Source organism: Ooceraea biroi, chromosome 9 (genome assembly GCF_003672135.1).
Source record: "Ooceraea biroi isolate clonal line C1 chromosome 9, Obir_v5.4, whole genome shotgun sequence".
In the NCBI taxonomy this organism is placed as follows: domain Eukaryota; kingdom Metazoa; phylum Arthropoda; class Insecta; order Hymenoptera; family Formicidae; genus Ooceraea; species Ooceraea biroi.
This window is the reverse complement of record NC_039514.1, coordinates 3,635,343-3,652,517: the sequence shown is the minus strand read 5'-3', so window position 1 is coordinate 3,652,517 and position 17,175 is coordinate 3,635,343. Positions and strand designations below refer to the sequence as shown.

The window sequence follows — 17,175 nt, the reverse complement described above, 5'->3', positions numbered from 1 at the left end:
ATCAATGAAAAAATTCATATTTCATCTAATCTGTTAGAGGCCACGGGATCTTATGGTAATAACACGCACTACGCAATTGTACGAGAATAAATACTTTTACTCAAATGTCATGTATACAAACGTTGTGAACATTGAAGAAGAACTGTGAATACATAAAATAAAGAAAGATACAATGGTACGGACAGTAGCGCCCTCACATAGAAGCACGCACGAGTCGCACTCTATCGGTCTTCAAATAAAAGATTCTCCGACACTCCCCCTCGAATCGTGTCTTGCTTGCTCACAAGGGCGGTTGAACTCAAGCCGGCCATTTCCAAGCATCTTGATTGTTTATCCAGAAAGATGACTTCCTTAGTACCTTCGACAAGCGCCATATACTCCGCTTCGCAGGTTGATAACGCCACAGTCTTCTGTTTTCTCGAGTCCCAGGTTACGGCGCACCCGCTCAGCATGAATAAGAATCCGGAAAAAGATCGACGATCTATGTGGGAATTACCTCAATCCGAGTCCATGTATCTTCGCAGGGGTTCTGAATCCGTCCGGAAAACCAAGCCTATATCTCTGGTTCCCTTGAGATATCGTAGGACTCTTTTGGCGGCTTTCCAATGAACCTCTCTGTAACAGGAGTTGAATTGTCCGAGATAACTGGCTACGAAAGCAATATCGGGCCTCGTTGCCGTTGCAATATATGTGAGACATCCCACCAATTCTCGGTAGGGTAAATCTTTCTCTTCATAAGATTGTTCTTCTCGATCCAATTTTGAGCCTAAGTCCATGGGAGTGCTGACTGGATTGCACTCTTCCATATTGAATCTCTTCAAAACTTCGTCGATGTAGCTGCTTTGTCGCATCGTCACGGTATTTCCTTCGCGAGCGAACTGAATTCCGAGGCAAAAATTAATTTCTCCCAGGTCTCTTGTGTCGAAGTGTTGAGAGAAATGCTTAATAAGGTCATCAATTTTCTTTTGATTGTGACGTGACGCCAGGGGCGTCCGTCACAAGGGCGTATGCCCGACCAAACGGGAGGTTTGTCGGGATCGTTCCCTCCAACTAGAGGTGTGCTTAACGATAACATTATCGATAATTATCGATAAACAAGGAATTTATCGATAAGACAAATTATCGATATTATCGATAAGATTTTGTAAAAAAGGAAATAAAATCATCAATGAGATGCTAGCAAAAGGCCTTCCATATAGTAATTAGTACCTCTCTTTCGCTTCGGAGAGATGGAAGAAAATGTTATTTACGCCATTGCTACAATGTTAGATCCACGATTCAAAAAAGTACCATTTCAGTCTTCTCAATCAATTAAAAGTACTAAAGAAAAGATTGTGGCCGAATGTAAAGATCGTAATGAAAGCAGAACTTCAAATACGGAAATGGAAACAATTAATCAACTTGTAAAACATGACAATGAATTATGGAAACATTTTGAAAACAAAATGAAGAAAATGAATAAAATATCCAATCCAACATCAATGTCATGTGAATATGAATTGAAAAAGTAATTATATGCTTTATGTAGGTTTCTGATGGTAGGATGGCCATGCTAAGATTTGGAAAAATCTAAAAACATGTAAAAGAAAACATACTAGCACTATCTAATTTTTTCCGTGCGAACTATGTCTGTTCTCACAAAATGTTCTTGTTAGGTAGGTGGACTGGCGGGTTAAAATGAGGTAACTAACAGTTGCAAATTGAACTTAACTTTATTGTTGGAGCGTAATACAATAATACGCGACCCTACTCGTGAGGGGACTGTCGAACTACTAACTGGATCGCGGTTTGGCGACCGACCCTGTCTTGGTATAAGAGTCGAAATCACTCGATAGCCACGTGCAAAACATGAGTCGCTATAAGCGAGGCGAAGAGCGAAGCGTGCGGGAAGGCTGTAAAGCGTATGAGAATAATACATCTAATTTCTCCGAACATTCCGCCCGCCTCGGTGTCGAGATTTCGGCGCCGAATTGAACCATCTGGTCTCCGTTTAATTCGAGTCATCAGTGTCTATCGGCAGCGGGCACAGCTTGACGATTGGCCGTTTCAACGTCGAGGACTGTGTTTTCACTGTCGCGACGCGCACTAGACCATCTTGACCCGGATGCACTTCCGTCACTCGCGCAAGGGGCCATCGCGAGGGTGGATATCGCTCGTCAGCGAGTAACACCAGCGAACCAACCCCGAGTGATTTAACCGGGCGTTGCCACTTTGAGAGGTCCTGAAGGCGTTGGAGATACTCCGATGACCAGCGGCGCCAGAATTGGTCTCGCACCTTTTGCAGCAGTTGCCAGCGGGAGAGACGAGCTTGCGGAATATCGTCCGTCGACGGTTCCGGGAGTGACGAGAGTGGCTCACCGATAAGAAAGTGCGCCGGTGTGAGCGCTTCGATATCCGACGGATCGTCGGAGAGCGGGGAGAGAGGTCTAGAATTTAAGACGGCCTCGATTTGAGCTAGAAGAGTGCAGTATTCCTCATAAGTGAGGAGCGTATCGCCGATGAGACGTCGAAGGTGATGCTTAACCGATTTTACGGCAGCTTCCTATTTACCGCCGAAATGCGGTGCGCCGGGCGGATTGAAGCGCCATTCGGTGTCGCTGGAGGCGAGAGTATGCGCGAGATCCATAGCTTCGTTGGACGCTGAGTTGAAGAGTCGTCTTAGCTCAGCGTCGGCCCCGACTAGATTCGTGCCGCGATCGCTCCTCAAAACGGCGCAGATTCCACGGCGACTGGTGAAGCGGCGGTAGGCAGCGAGGAATCCTTGCGTGGAATAATCAGTCGCGAGCTCCAAGTGGACGGCGGAAGCGGAGAGACAAACGAAAACGACGAGAAATCCTTTATACGATCGGGCGGCGCGACCGCGCCACGTTTTAACAGTGAACGGACCGGCGTAGTCGACGCCGGTGTGGAGAAAGGGTCGTGCCTGTGTGACACGACAAGCCGGTAGTTGCCCCATGAGTTGCCGAACGGTTGAGGCTCGATAGCGAGCACATCGGGCACAGCGTCGGGCGAAGGCAGCGACGGGAGTACGTCCTCCGAGAATCCAAAATCGCTGCCTGAGGGTGGCGAGCATAACTTGAACCCCGCCGTGGAGAGTGCGTTGATGGATGTCATCCAAGATGAGCGTCGAGAGTCTGCTGTTGCGAGGAAGCAGTACTGGATGCTTCGCTTCGGGTTCGAGAAGCGAGTTCCGGAGGCGTCCGCCGACTCGAAGGATGCCGCAGTTGTCAAGGAACGGAGCAAGGCGCAGGAAAGGATGCGATCGAGGAAGCTCAGCATTGCGAGATAGAGCTTCGAGCTCCGAGTGAAAGTGAGCTTGTTGAGTGACTTTAATCCAAAAAGTCTCGGCGGAGGAGAGATCGAGAGGCGTGGGTGCGGCACAGTGGAGGCGCTGTTGTCGAAATCTCTCGACCGAGAGCCGTATCCACGTGGTGATCCGAACGAGGCGGCGAAGCGACGAGTATTTGGCGAGGAGCTCCCATGTCGGCTCAACCGATGCGGTTGATGCGTGTGCTCGGGCTGGTCGGATCTCGAGGTCGATGGTCTGCTCGACTGGTGGTGACTTCGTGGGCCACGACGTGGATGGCCGGGCGAGCCAAGCAGGGCCGTGCCACCACGTATCGTGAGTGGCTAGGAGCTGCGGCGGAAGTCCTCGCGATGCGCAATCAGCTGGGTTCTCCGTTCCGGGAACATGATGCCAACGGGCGTGCGGCAGCAATTCCTGGATGAGAGCGACGCGGTTTGCGACGTACTCCTTCCATTGAGACGGATGCCCACGGATCCAAGCGAGCACCACGCTTGAATCCGTCCAAAGATGCACCGGTGCATCGTCGATGTTGAGAGTCGAGCGAGCGCGCACCACTAACCGGGTAAGAAGAACGGCCGCTGTGAGTTCAAGCCGCGGAATAGTCTGCTTCGCGAGAGGTGCAACCTTGCTTTTTGCCATGAGCAATGTCACGCGCACGTCATCTAACTCGCTGAATACGCGGATGTAGACCACTGCACCGAGCGCATCCTGAGAAGCGTCCGAGAATCCGTGGACTTCCACAGCGAGCGCACTGGCCGAAAGACCAATCCATCTCGGCACTGACAAGCGAGCGACGGAGGAGAGAGACTGTTGAAAGTTGGAGCAGATACGGGTGAGCGCCGGTGGAAGCGGATCGTCCCAGTCAAGCTTGCATTTCCAGAGCTGCTGGAGAATAATTTTCCCGGTGATAGTAATCGGCGTGATCCAGCCGAGGGGATCGAACATCCTTGCAATTAGAGAGAGAACTGTCCTCTTTGATAACGGGTGCGGTAGCTGTGAGAGCTGGATCTGGAACTCGAAGGCGTCTGACGACGGATTCCAGGCGAGTCCGAGGGCGCAAGCGAGATTGTCTTCCTCGAAAGTACGAGACTGAGTGAAGCCGAGTTTTGATGCTGGAACCTCTGATAAGATGGCACTATCGTTCGCCATCCATTTTTGCAGCGGGAATCCGCCCGCCATGCAGAGCTGAGTTAACTCGCGAGCTTTGGCCTTTGCTAGCGGGATCGTATCTCCGCCGGAGAGTACGTCGTCGACGTACATATCAGATCTCACGACGTCGGCAGCCAGTGGGAAGCGATCTCCCTCGTCAGAAGCGAGCTGGAGGAACACCTTGAGCGCTATGAATGGGGAGCACGCAAGGCCGAAAGCGACGGTGCACAAAAGAAATTCACTAGGATCTCCACTTTCGCTCCACAAGATGCGCTGATGATCCCGGTCGTCCGGGTGCACGAGAATTTGCCGAAACATCTTCTCAACATCGGCGAGGAAGACGTATGCGTGGCGACGCCACCGCATGAGCACATCAGAGAGATCGCGCTGCAATTTCGGCCCGATGTGTAGACAATCGTTGAGCGACTTGCCTGTCGTTGTCGGCAGCGAGCCGTTGAAGACGACGCGGAGTTTCGTCGTGGTGCTGCTTTCGCGGAGAACGCCGTGGTGCGGCAGATAAGCCGCAGATTTTGTAGCTGGAGGCGCGCGAACCATGTGTCCTAGCGACTCGTACTCCCTGAGGAAGTCGGCATAGAGCTTGCCGAAGGTCGCGTCGGAGGCGATACGGCGTTGAACCTTTTGCAGCATTCTGACGGCGGCAGCACGAGAGTCACCGAGTGTATTCGGCGATGAATGGAAAGGCAGTCGGACCACGTACCGACCGCACGGGGTTCGCGAATGCGTTGATGCGAAATGAGCTTCGCACTCTTCTTCTGCAGGCGTGCGACGAGATTCGATGGATGGTTTGATTTCTTCTTGATGCCAAAATCGTGCTAGCAACTCGTGAAGTTCATGATCCACGGCAGCAGTAACGGAGCTAAACGAGCTCGAAATGATTGCGCGAGAGTCTGGAGCTGGTCCGGATACGATCCAGCCAAGCGAGGTTGATTGAGCCACGGGAACGTCCGGTGATCCTCGACGCACCGAATCGCGGACGAATATCCCGTAGGTGTCAGCACCGAGAATAATGTCCACACGACCGGGCGTTGCGTAATCCGGATCAGCGAGATCGATGCCGTGGAGATGCGACCACGAGGTTGTGTTCACTGGCGAGACGGGTATGAGCCTGGTTAATCTCGGTAAAATGTACGCGGTCACAGGGCACTTGAAGGACGGATCCGTGCGCGAATATAAGGTGAAAACCACGGCACCGCGAGTTGATCCGGCGCGTTGCGACCCGATTCCGAGTACAGAAACGGTAGCGTTTCGGCGCGGAAGGCGAAGCGATTGCGCAAGAGATTCGCCGATAAAAGAGAGCTCGGATCCTTGATCAAGGAGAGCCCGAGCCTTGACGACCTGACCGGAGGCAGCTTCGAGATTCACGAGTGCGGTGGCGAGAAGAGTTATCGGCCTGCTGGCTTCGTTGGCCGAGGTTGCGCAATGCAAGAGTGCAGTCGCTGCTGAAGAGAACGCTGATGGAGGCCTCTGAGTACTGAAGCGAGTGAGCGAAGCGTTAGACTGCGTTGAGTTGGATGGCGGAGGTGCCGCAGAAGGAGGCAGCTCTGATGATGACGATAGCGAGCGGTCCGGATGAATAAGCGTGTGATGTCGCTCGTTACAAGTGCGGCAGCGCTTCGCTGTGCGACAATCGGTTAGAAGATGTTCGCCGAGACAATTGAAACACAACCGTTTGGAGCGAACGAAGTCGCGGCGCTCAGAAAGAGATTTGCGAGCGAAGTCCGGGCACGAGGCGATGAAATGCGAAGCACTGCAGCACGAACAGGTCGTCGCCTTCACGGACGCGACGTGAGAACGCGCTGGTTTTGATTTCGAAGTCGATGATGAAGATTTCGCCGATTGCGCCTGCTTCGAGCGAGTGGCAGGTTGAGGTCCGCTGAGTTCCAGTGCACGAATGCGTCCGTCGAGAAACTTCTCAAGTTGATCGAAGGATGCGGGATCAGTTGCATTTCTAAGGTGGATCTCCCACGCTTCAAGAGTTTCACGATCCAGCCGCCGAGAAATGAAGTGCATGAGGAAATAACTCCAGGTATCTTCAGGTGACATGCCGAGCGCCTAGAGTCCGCCGATGGCCTCACAGGCCGCCGCAAGCAAACGCTTCAATTCGTCAGCTGATTTCGAGGTAAGCGGCTCGAGCTCCGTGAGCCGATCAAAATACGCCGTGAGAAGGACTCGTTTATTTTGGTATCGGGCGACAAGGGCATCCCAGGCGCGTACAAAGTTATCGGCCGTAACGGCGAAGTTGGAAAGGAGTCAAGCTGCTTCCCCGGTGATGTGACTCTTCAAATAGTGCAGTTTCTCGACTGCAGCGAGATGAGGATTGTCGACGACCATGGAGGTGAAAAGGTCATGAAACGTTCTCCACTCTTGATATTCGCCGGAAAATTTTGGAAGGGTGATTTTCGGCAGAGCTCTTGTGTTGTTCGTTGTCGAGGCGTTGAGCGAGGTGTTGACAGCGAGTTCCGCAGGGTCAGGGTAATTGTCCTTGAGAGTGAGAAGTTCGGTTTTAGCTGAGAAATAGGCCTCCTCACATTTATCATACAAATCCGCGGAGAAGTATGAACAGCTTGCCTTCTCTTCGCTGCCAAAAGTGAGCATCTTCTCGTGATTCGCAGCGAATTTTAACCAGTAAGACTCTACCATTTGGAGACGCGATGCGACAGCATGCCGATTGATGTTGTCCTTGCCGGACTTCTTGCAGTTCTCCATCGTGCGAGCAATCCGGGTGAAGAGATCCCGTTGCTTCTCGTAGGCTCCAGTAAGAGTCGTCATGCTGAACGGCGAGAGGCACACTGTGGTAGAGATAGAGAACTGATCTCCCGATTAAGATCACTGTCAACTGAGACAAGATCACACGCGATCGCGAAACAGAGGCTCGTCAGTGAACGATATGAACGAGATGATTAATGTCGAGTTCGATCATAACCCGCGATCCGGCTCGAAGGACCAAATGTTCTCAGAAAATGTTCTTGTTAGGTAAGGTGGACTGGCGGGTTAAAATGAGGTAACTAACAGTTGCAAATTGAACTTAACTTTATTGTTGGAGCGTAATACAATAATACGCGACCCTACTCGTGAGGGGACTGTCGAACTACTAACTGGATCGCGGTTTGGCGACCGACCCTGTCTCGATATAAGAATCGAAATCACTCGATAGCCACGTGCAAAACATGAGTCGCTATAAGCGAGGCGAAGAGCGAAGCGTGCGGGAAGGCTGTAAAGCGTATGAGAATAATACATCTAATTTCTCCGAACAATGTCCTTTGCAGCTAAGTGGGCATATTACCTTGACCATGTTCCCATCAGGAATCTTATTAGTTTTCATTCCAGTTAACTTCATTTAAATAATTCCGAATATTTCGATTTATTATGGTTCTATTTATTATAGATATTTACGTTTAAGCGTCATAAATCGAAGTTGTGATCCGTTTGTTTGGTGGATGTCTGAAGGAACTGTATTTCCGCAACTTCAGAAACTTGCCAAAAAATATTTATCTATGCCAGCCACGAGTGTTCCGAGTGAACGAATATTTTCCAAAGCAGGGGAAATATTATCACAGCGACGATCACGTCTTCAACCAAAATATGTGAACATGTTGACTGTGATTTCAATGAATAAATAAATTATTTCTTTTCTGTTCAAATTAGGTATTAATTCTTTCTTTACATGTATGGCCATCTACTGATTATGTTGATGTCATTTTTATATTACATGATAATCATAATAACACATTACTTATTAAAATTATCGATAATATCGATATTTTTCGATAATCGATAATATCGTTATTTAACGATACTTTTCGATAAATATCGATAATCGTTAAGCACACCTCTACCTCCAACCCGAGGAGGGATGCGATCCATCCGCTGCGGCGATTTGCGTGTGTTCTCGTCCCTCTCGGGACGAGATCCTTACGGTTTACGGTTTTCGATGCTTTGCGTACTCCGAGTTACAGTTTGTGAGGGAGCCTAGTCGAGTGAGAGGTCAGCACTGAAAATGAGGTCGTGATGGCAGTGGAGGGTACAGGAGAGAGGAAGACGTCTCGACTGAACTTGCGAGTCCGGGAGCCTGAGAGGAGCCGAACCACAGCAGTTACTATCGTATACCGCCGCTGAAGCAGCGGCACTAGCGTACTGGACACTCTGGATGCCAAGCAGCACATCGTACCGACATCAGCAAACTATACCGAGGCGGGCCCGCTGGCCAGAGCGAGTGGAGGAACTTCCGCCTCGCCGCCGGAGGCACCCCTGTCTGGGCCTGGCCAGCTTAGCGGGGTTATCGGCATACAGCACCATACGGAGTCGGTACCGGAAGGATTTCCGAAGAAAGGCACCAGAGGGATTCGATACATCAAGCAGTCGAGCGGCAATCTATTGCCGCCGTGGATCGAGTGCGCAGATCAATGCGCGAATTGGTGAGGCCCTCTCAGCGCGTTCCGCGGATCGTGACTGCGAGTCCGGCTGTACATGGAGAAGGAGCGACCCCGACAAAGAGGCCCCGGCGACCAGGGAGCGACCATGGACGAGGGAAAATTTGTAAGACCTTCACTCGGCGACTCCCGTAGAGTTCGTACCGGATAGGATTGCACCTCGGAGCTCGGGTAGCTGATTATCGTGGCAAGCATGATGATTGGTATCGTTCCTTAATAAAAGCTACCAGAAGCGTTAATCTGCGGTCTGTCCGCCCCGGTTACCGAAGTACCGTGATCGTCCTGCTCGGGGTTCGGCCGGCTCCAGTCACTTGTATAATCATTTCTAAGTTAAGATCGAATGTAATGGTAACGGTTACGTAATGTCGAATATAAATCGTGATGGTCGAGATTGAGGTATTACGTGTTTGGCGAATGATTCGACTCCGCTGCAGGAATACTCCACCCTATACGGCAATCTAGTTAAAAGGGAAATTCGGGATTCCGCGTCGCGACCGGTCCGTGAGATTTCGACGCCTAAGCGATCGTTTCTCCTTAAACCAAATCGTGCGCGTGAGAATCACCAAGCCTACGGTTAGGAAAGTACTGACTTCCCGTTCAGATGTACAGAGCATCTCGTCTACGCGGCTTACATTTACGGCTTACGGTTTTTCGTGTATTTCGTGTTTCGTGAATCGGTCTCTGGCGATAGAGAAAGACGGCGTGAAAATACGTGGTTTCCGGGGATATGTCCGGCCGCGATCTCGTCTGCGTCACGAGGATCCCGCCCCCCCCCTAACAATCAGCTATCGAATTGTCGGTTCGAGCGAGAGGCTGCGAGTTGGCGTCTTTGCGTGTCCGGTAACGTTCGTCTTTGCGTCTCTGCGGGTACGGTAACGGTTTTGCGTCTTTGCGTGTACGGTAACGTTCGTCTTTGCGTTTTTACGTGTCCGGTCACGAGTTCGTCTTTGCGTCGTGGTGTTTTTGCGGTAATGAGTCCTTGCGTATACGGTGACGGTGATAACTTTGCGTTTTGGGTAGTAGCGTTGCAGTAACGATTCGTCTTTGCGTATTGCGTCGTGAGGTCCCATGATTTGTTGGCGTTCAAGGAGAAATTTCGAGAAAGAAGATTTGATTGCTAACCGCCGATACGGTAGCGATAACGGAAACGATCTGTATACTCCGGGATTGTAATGGTTAATCTATTGAATATACGCTTATTGTTATTGTTAACCTGCGTCTGATATCTATTCCTCTCTATGTGACTCGACTCTGCTCCAGAACTCTCATAGTATCAGATCCTCGCCCTGATGTCGCGGAATAGTCAGGCTGCGGTACGGAATTTCGTTCGTGTGTAATTTTGAGTGGTGCGATAATCGCACCTGGCGCCCAATACTCTTGTTGTCGTTTATAACGTGCTTCAGTCCCAATCATTACCGCGGATTGTTCCCAGTAACAATCCGATCATCGTACATATTAATTACCCGTGACTCCCCACGGTTACGGCGGAACGTGGGCTAGTTCACGCGGTCGCGTACGTCACTGGTTTTCGACGTCGCATGATGTTTGGACGCGATAATCACGTCGTCTACGTAGCACATTAGCCTATTAGCACAATATCCTCCCCCTTGCCAATATGATATAAACAGAGATCCGCGGATGATGGTAGGGTATGACATCTTCTTAGAACGTGATCAAGTCTACGATGCCAACTTTTTCCGGCCTGATGTAGACCGTAGATAGCTTTCTTCAAGTAACAGCCTTTGTTTCCAGTACGCAAATGTTTTAGCATGTTAATAGCCTTTTTCTTGACGATCTCGTCCCGATCCGTTCGAATAACGATCTCTAAAAATTCAGCCAGATCCTTCGGTGCCTCCATGTACACGTCTTCTTCGAGGAAACCGTTGAGGTAGGCTGCAGTGACGTCCAATTGGTGGATCCTCATTCCATAACGAGCAGCCAGGCTCATCATTAAGCGGATGGATTCGAGTCGTGCTACGGGAGTGAATATCTCGTGGAAATGTACGCCAGGTTGTTGGCTGAATCCTTGAGCCACTAGGCGAGCCTTTCGCCGCTGAATGCTTCCGTCCGGATTTATTTTGTTCCGCAAGACCATGCGACATCCTACCACGGTTGAATTATCTGGACGGTCCGCCAAGTCCCACGTATCGTTCGCAACTAAAGATCGAATCTCGTTGGCCATCGCACTTTTCCATTCGTGCGCTTCCGGGATCGATAGAGCTGCTTTTATAAGCATCTCGCATAAGAAAGTTTCCTCATTTCTCAGGTATGCTGTACTTTCGTGCCGAACGTGGTATTCCTTTCTAGGTCTTCCTCTCTGTCCCGTTCGGATGATCTTAGGTCTGCTTAGGACCTCTGCTGGGAGTAGAAATATTCGGCGTTTCCTCGACGTGTTCATCCACGGCGTTTTCTGATTCTGGCGGTTGTTCGATGACGTCTTCAACGCTCTCATCATCGGAGAATGTCTCATCGTCACTGTCGTTCAGCGGATGAGCGAGATCTGACTCGATGGGATGTATCGATATGAAATGTCGGTCATCTTCAGCTGAATCGCTTGGAGTTGCGGGGTAAAAATCGTCGTACGTCCTTTGTGATTTCTTGTCGAACTTGACAAATTTTACGTCCCTCGAGATCACAACTTTCTTTTCATCTGGTAGCCAGATCCTGTATCCCTTCGAAGAATCGGAATATCCGACGAAGATCCAGGGGATGCTGTGTGAATCGAATTTGTTGACGTTTGGAATATTCTTTAAAATGAAAACCAGATTGCCAAACTCCCTGAGATGTGCCACATTTGGAACGTTCCCGGTAAAGACTTCGAAAGGGGTTTTGCCATTCAACGTCTTCGACGGCGACCGATTGCGAATGTAATTTGCGGTATTGATCGCCTCGGCCCAAAATCGTGACGGTAATCCTGATTGGAGTAATAAACACCTTACCATCTCCACTAGTGTTCGATTGCGTCTTTCGGCGACCCCATTTTGTTGCGGGTTGCAGGGACGGTAAGCCTGCGAGTGATTCCGTGCTTCTTCAAAAATTCATCGAAGGAAGCATTCACATACTTCTTCCCGTTGTCAGATTGGATACATTTAACTGTCTTTCCAGTTTGATTTTCCATCAAGTTGACGAAGTCTCTGGTTACCTGAAGCACGTTACTTTTATTCTTCAGAAAACGAACCTCACTCCGTCTGGAACAATCATCTATGAATTGTATGAAATATCTGGACTCGCCGATTGTTCGGAATTGCATTAAAGGAATTTTCGGAAACCGAATCGATTGAGAAATTGATCATTCAATAGCTGTGCGGGTGATGTTTGTCTCATAAAGTCATTTGAGAAGTTTTGAGAATTGAAATCGAGAAGGAAATTTGGGACAAATATTTTCTTCCCACGCTGTTTGTCCCGCAAAATTGAGACAAACATCAACCGCAATTTAACCGTTCACTCGCGACTTTTCTCAGGAGACATGCGCGAGGAGATGACGTCAGACGGCGACGGCCAATCGCTCGGCCTGCGGCTCGCTCCGCGCATGTTCCTTATCACCGGGCTGCGTGAGGCCCAACCATGTGCCAATCGCGTGCGGCACGCGGGGGTCACCCCCAAAACTTTGAAATCGATTGGGCCTAGCCAAAATTCACGGGTTCTACAAATAGAGCTCCAAGCGATCCGCGGACTCACTTCACAGTCAGTCTGCAAAGTATCAAAAGTTTCTGGCAATCAACTAAACGCAAAGTCCGTCTCTTTCAGTGCGTGCAATTCCGTCGCTCGCGGAATCGTCACGGTGATAATTCCGTCGCTTGCGGAATCACCACGTTGATACTTTCTGTCGCTCGCGGAATTAAAACGGCGAGTTGAACTTATATATAGTGTACATAATTTATTTCAATTATATATAACTTTATGCCGTTACAACAGACGCTTTCTTCTTTTGTGTGTTCGTGGCTGTGCTATCCGTCCCGTGATACCTCGCGTACGTAACATTTTTGGTCCTTCGAGCCGGATACTGGTCGGTGACTACAGTGCGCGATTGTGAAGTCGTAGGTGTGCTTCCTCTGTGCTCCGGAGAGTGACCATCTACAACAAACATGAGTCAAGCAGAGGGAATCATTCGCTCGCAAACAGATCTGCATGGTCGCATTGCGCGCGCCGTAGAGAACTTTAAAAAACTTGGTGCCGCGAAAATGACGCTCAGCATGGCGGAGGCTCGTCTCCAAGCTCTGGAGTCGAACTGGGCCAGGTTCGAGTCTAATCACGAGAGGTTACTCGCATTACCTCCAGAAGGGGTGAACGAGACTGACTACATAAAGCAAAGTATGTCCACGCTGACCGAAGAAGCTTTCTTCCAGCAGAAGTGTGTGTTCGTGGAGTTGATTCGAGCCCACAAGGCCAAGGAACCTCCAGCGTCAACAGCCTCGGTGAAGTCGGAGTCGACGTCTGCGCCTCGGACCACCCTGCCACGGATCCAGTTGCCAAGTTTCTCCGGAAAGTATGAGGATTGGCCGGCGTTTCGGGACCTCTTCTCATCCATTATCGGGAAAGACGTCTCCGCCACGCAGGTAGAAAAGCTTCATTACCTGAAAACCTGTCTTAAAGGTGAGGCGGAGTTACTGCTCAGAAATATAGCTACTACAGGCGAGAATTACACGCGCGCGTGGGATGCTCTGGTCGCGTATTATGAAAACAAAAGATTGCTCGTCCGCGCGTATCTGTCGAACTTCGTCTCATTGCGCAAAATGGGCAACGAATCCGCCGTTGAACTCCGGAAAATCTATCACGGACTAAGGGCAACGGTCAATTCTTTGGAGAGCATCGGTCGCCCGATCAACAGCAGCGAGGATCTCCTGGTATACCTAGCCGTCGAGCTGTTAGATCTCCGGTCGCGCCGCGAGTGGGAGAACGCGATTAGCGAAACAACGGAACCGCCTTCGTATCAAGAGCTCGAAAAGTTCCTGGATCGTCGACTGCACACGTTGGAGTCAATGCTGCCCGTCAAGAGCGACGGACACTCCAACAAGGCCGGAAACGGAACGAGCAAGAGTACTCGGAGTCATCTGGCCCGCAAGCAGGAGGACAAAGCAGACGCTAAGCGCAGTCGGTGCTCTCTCTGCCAAGGAGATCACTTTATCATGCTGTGCGCGGAGTACAAGAAGAAGACAGCTGCAGAACGTAAGCAGCACGTCCTCGCCAACAACTTGTGCCTAAATTGTCTTGGTCGGCATACGGTGAGTGACTGCGCGTCCAAAAAGGCGTGCTCAGCTTGCGACGAGCGCCATCACTCGTCACTCCACGACGCGTGTCGAGAGGTCGAGATCGCTAAATCATCGCATATCGCGCAGAAACCGCCTGAGAGGCCGATTGCCGTGTTGCTCGCTACAGCTCGCATTCGCGTAGCCGACCGTTACGGTGTCTGGCACTCCGCGCGCGCGCTAATCGACCAAGGATCGGAGTCATCCATGATCTCGGAACGTCTCGCTCAATTACTAAAGTTGCCTCGCTCACCTGCCGCCGTCACTGTGTTCGGAGTCGGAGGAGTCAAGGTCGGTGTCGCCAAGGGTCGTGTCGGTTTGTCCCTGGCACCTCGATCGGGGGGACCCGCGATGTCCGTGACAGCGCTTGTTTTCTCGAGACTCTCTATTTACGCAGGCGGAGTTAAGACTGGAACGGCGGCATGGCAGCATATTCAGGATCTGGAGCTTGCAGACCCGGACTTCGGCATGGCGGATCCGGTGGATGTCCTCCTTGGAGCCGACGTCTATGCCATGATCCTCCGTCCAGGGCTGCGTACGGGCGGTGTCCGGGAACCTGTGGCACAGCACACAACGTTAGGCTGGATTCTGTCGGGAGCCGTCGGTGATACAGCCACGCCGAGCCATGCTTGTACTTACCAGTGTCGGGTTGAGGATGAGCTGAACCAACTGGTGCGCCAATTCTGGGAGCAGGAGGAGCCACCTTGCGCAACCACGTTGTCAAGAGAGGATCAGGAGTGCGAGGAACATTTTGTGCGCACTTATTCACGGTTCGCTAACGGTCGGTACATGGTGCGTCTTCCTCTCCGTCAACCGCTGCCGGATCTTACGGGGACTCGTGGAGCTGCCGAGAGGGTCTTGAGAAGCATGGAGGCGAAGTTTGGTCGAGAAGCTGAATTCCGGGACCTCTACGTGGACTTCATGCGGCAGTACGAGGCTCTGGGACACATGACGGCCGTATCGCTCACGAACGATCCTGTGAGTTCGCCGGTCGCCTACCTTCCACACCACGGAGTCGTGAAACTGTCGAGTTCCACCACGAAGCTACGCGTGGTGTTTAACGGGTCTTCTCCACTGCTCACCGGAGAGACATTGAACCAGCATCTCATGGTCGGACCGAATCTGTTGCCTGTTCTGGTCAACATTGTGATGCGGTGGCGACTACATCAATTTGTCCTGGTAGCAGACATTGAGAAAATGTATCGCCAGATCATCGTGCATCCAGAGGATCGAGGATTGCAAACCATACTGTGGCGCGAGAATTCCAGCCAGGAGGTCAGGGAGTACCGTCTGAACACGGTCACTTACGGGACGACTTGTGCTCCACGCTTGGCAATCCGGACTGTCCGACAGCTGGCTGTCGACGAAAGGACCAGTTTTCCTTTGGCTGCTCCCGTTCTTGAGGAGGACGTCTACGTGGACGACGTCGTCACTGGCGCAAAGTCGCTCTCGGCAGCTCTTGAGATGCGCAATCAGCTGGTGCAGGCCTGCAGGGCGGGCGGCTTCCCGCTGAGAAAGTGGTCGGCGAACCACGCCGATCTCATCAAGGATCTGCCTTGTGAGGATCGCCTGCAGCAGGAGCGTTTGTGGTGGCAGCCGGGCGAGAGTCATGCTACGCTCGGACTGAAGTGGCATCCGCACGAGGACTGCTTCTCGTTTTCAGAACCACAGATGTGGGCAGGTACGATCACCAAAAGATCGACCTTATCTCTAACCGCCAAACTATTCGACCCGTTAGGCTGGCTGGCTCCCGCCACGGTGCGGGCGAAAATTATGATTCAGTCTGCATGGCTGCTGCGGATAGACTGGGATGCTCCACTGCCTGAGGAGGACGCTCGACGCTGGCTCGGCTTCCAAGAGGATCTTCCCCGGTTATCAAATATCCGCGTCCCGCGGTGGCTGTCCGTCGGGGATGTTGAGTGCAGGCTGGAGCTTCACGGATTTTCTGACGCTTCTGAGAGAGCGTATGCTGCAGCGGTGTACCTGCGCGTCGAGAGGCCTGACACTTCCGTTGAGGTTCGACTGCTGACGGCCAAGACGAAGGTAGCTCCAATAAAACAGGTTACGCTACCTCGACTGGAGCTGTGTGCGGCAGCATTACTTGTCCGACTTGTCTCACACTGTCGGCAAGTTCATAAGATGGAGGACATCCCGCTCCATCTTTGGACGGACTCAACAGTGACGCTGGGTTGGATACGAGGTCATCCCAGCTCATGGAAAACATACGTGGCCAATCGAGTGAGCGAGATACAGACGTCCTTGCCTGACGCTTTGTGGCACCACATTCCAGGACGTGACAATCCGGCTGACTGCGCATCGAGGGGCATATCTCCAGGGGATCTGGTTGACCATGCTCTCTGGTGGTGTGGACCACCCTGGTTACAAGGCGAGAGTGGATCATGGCCTGTCTTCGGAGAGGGACGTCATCAAGAGGAGCTTCCGGAGCAGCGGATGAGGGCACATATTGCTGGAGTGCCCGAGGCGAAGGGCGAGGAATTCGAGCTGCTGGTGCGATACTCAGACTTGTATCACCTGCTCCGGATCACTGCCTGGTGTCGATGCTGGCTTCGGTCATCATGGAGCGCAGAGAAGCGAGGCAGTGTAAAGGCCGACCGTGAGACTCCGCTGGTGCTGCAACCGGACGAGCTCGAGGAGGCGTGCAGGTGCTGGATCAAGGCTGTGCAATCAGCAGCATTTCAGAAAGAGATAGCCGCTTTGATGAAGGGACAACCGCTGCCTGCGGGGAGCAGACTGCAAAGGTTGAGTCCCTTCCTGGACGACCACGGGGTGCTCCGAGTAGGCGGACGTCTGAGACACGCCAATCTGTCCAGCGACGAGAAGCATCCCAGGATTCTGCCCAGTGAATCTCATTTCACAACCCTGGTGGTCGAGGCGGGTCACCGACGAACGCTTCATGGAGGAGTGCAGATGACTCTCGGAGCTCTACGCAGGGAGTACTGGATCCCACGGGGTTGAGCTGTGGTCAAGGGGCATATTCACCGCTGCCTCACTTGTGTGCGAT

General features: G+C 51.6%; 2 protein-coding genes across 2 annotated transcripts; one reads left to right on the top strand and one right to left on the bottom strand.

The window, feature by feature from the left end:
* Nucleotides 1-1,990: 1,990 nt before the first annotated feature.
* LOC105276782 lies at nucleotides 1,991-6,520 on the bottom strand. The gene is made up of 2 exons (XM_011334672.2): nucleotides 2,551-6,520; nucleotides 1,991-2,454 (listed from the first exon to the last, which is right to left on the bottom strand). Exons 1-2 carry the CDS (start codon nucleotides 6,518-6,520, stop codon nucleotides 1,991-1,993), a joined length of 4,434 nt encoding a protein of 1,477 aa, XP_011332974.2.
* A 6,472-nt stretch (nucleotides 6,521-12,992) lies between these two features.
* On the top strand, nucleotides 12,993-17,129 carry LOC113562571. The gene has a single exon (XM_026972338.1). It carries the CDS (start codon nucleotides 12,993-12,995, stop codon nucleotides 17,127-17,129), a length of 4,137 nt encoding a protein of 1,378 aa, XP_026828139.1.
* The last annotated feature ends 46 nt before the right edge of the window (nucleotides 17,130-17,175 follow it).

Bases quoted from the DNA above. Each gene is read 5' to 3' on its own strand.
- LOC105276782 (XM_011334672.2), bottom strand. From the start codon at position 6,520: ATGTCACCTGAAGATACCTGGAGTTATTTCCTCATGCACTTCATTTCT. The intron at 2,455-2,550 runs GTAAATAGGAAG...GCACTCTTCTAG, and splicing joins CGGCGCACCGCATTTCGGCG to CTCAAATCGAGGCCGTCTTA.
- LOC113562571 (XM_026972338.1), top strand. From the start codon at position 12,993: ATGAGTCAAGCAGAGGGAATCATTCGCTCGCAAACAGATCTGCATGGT.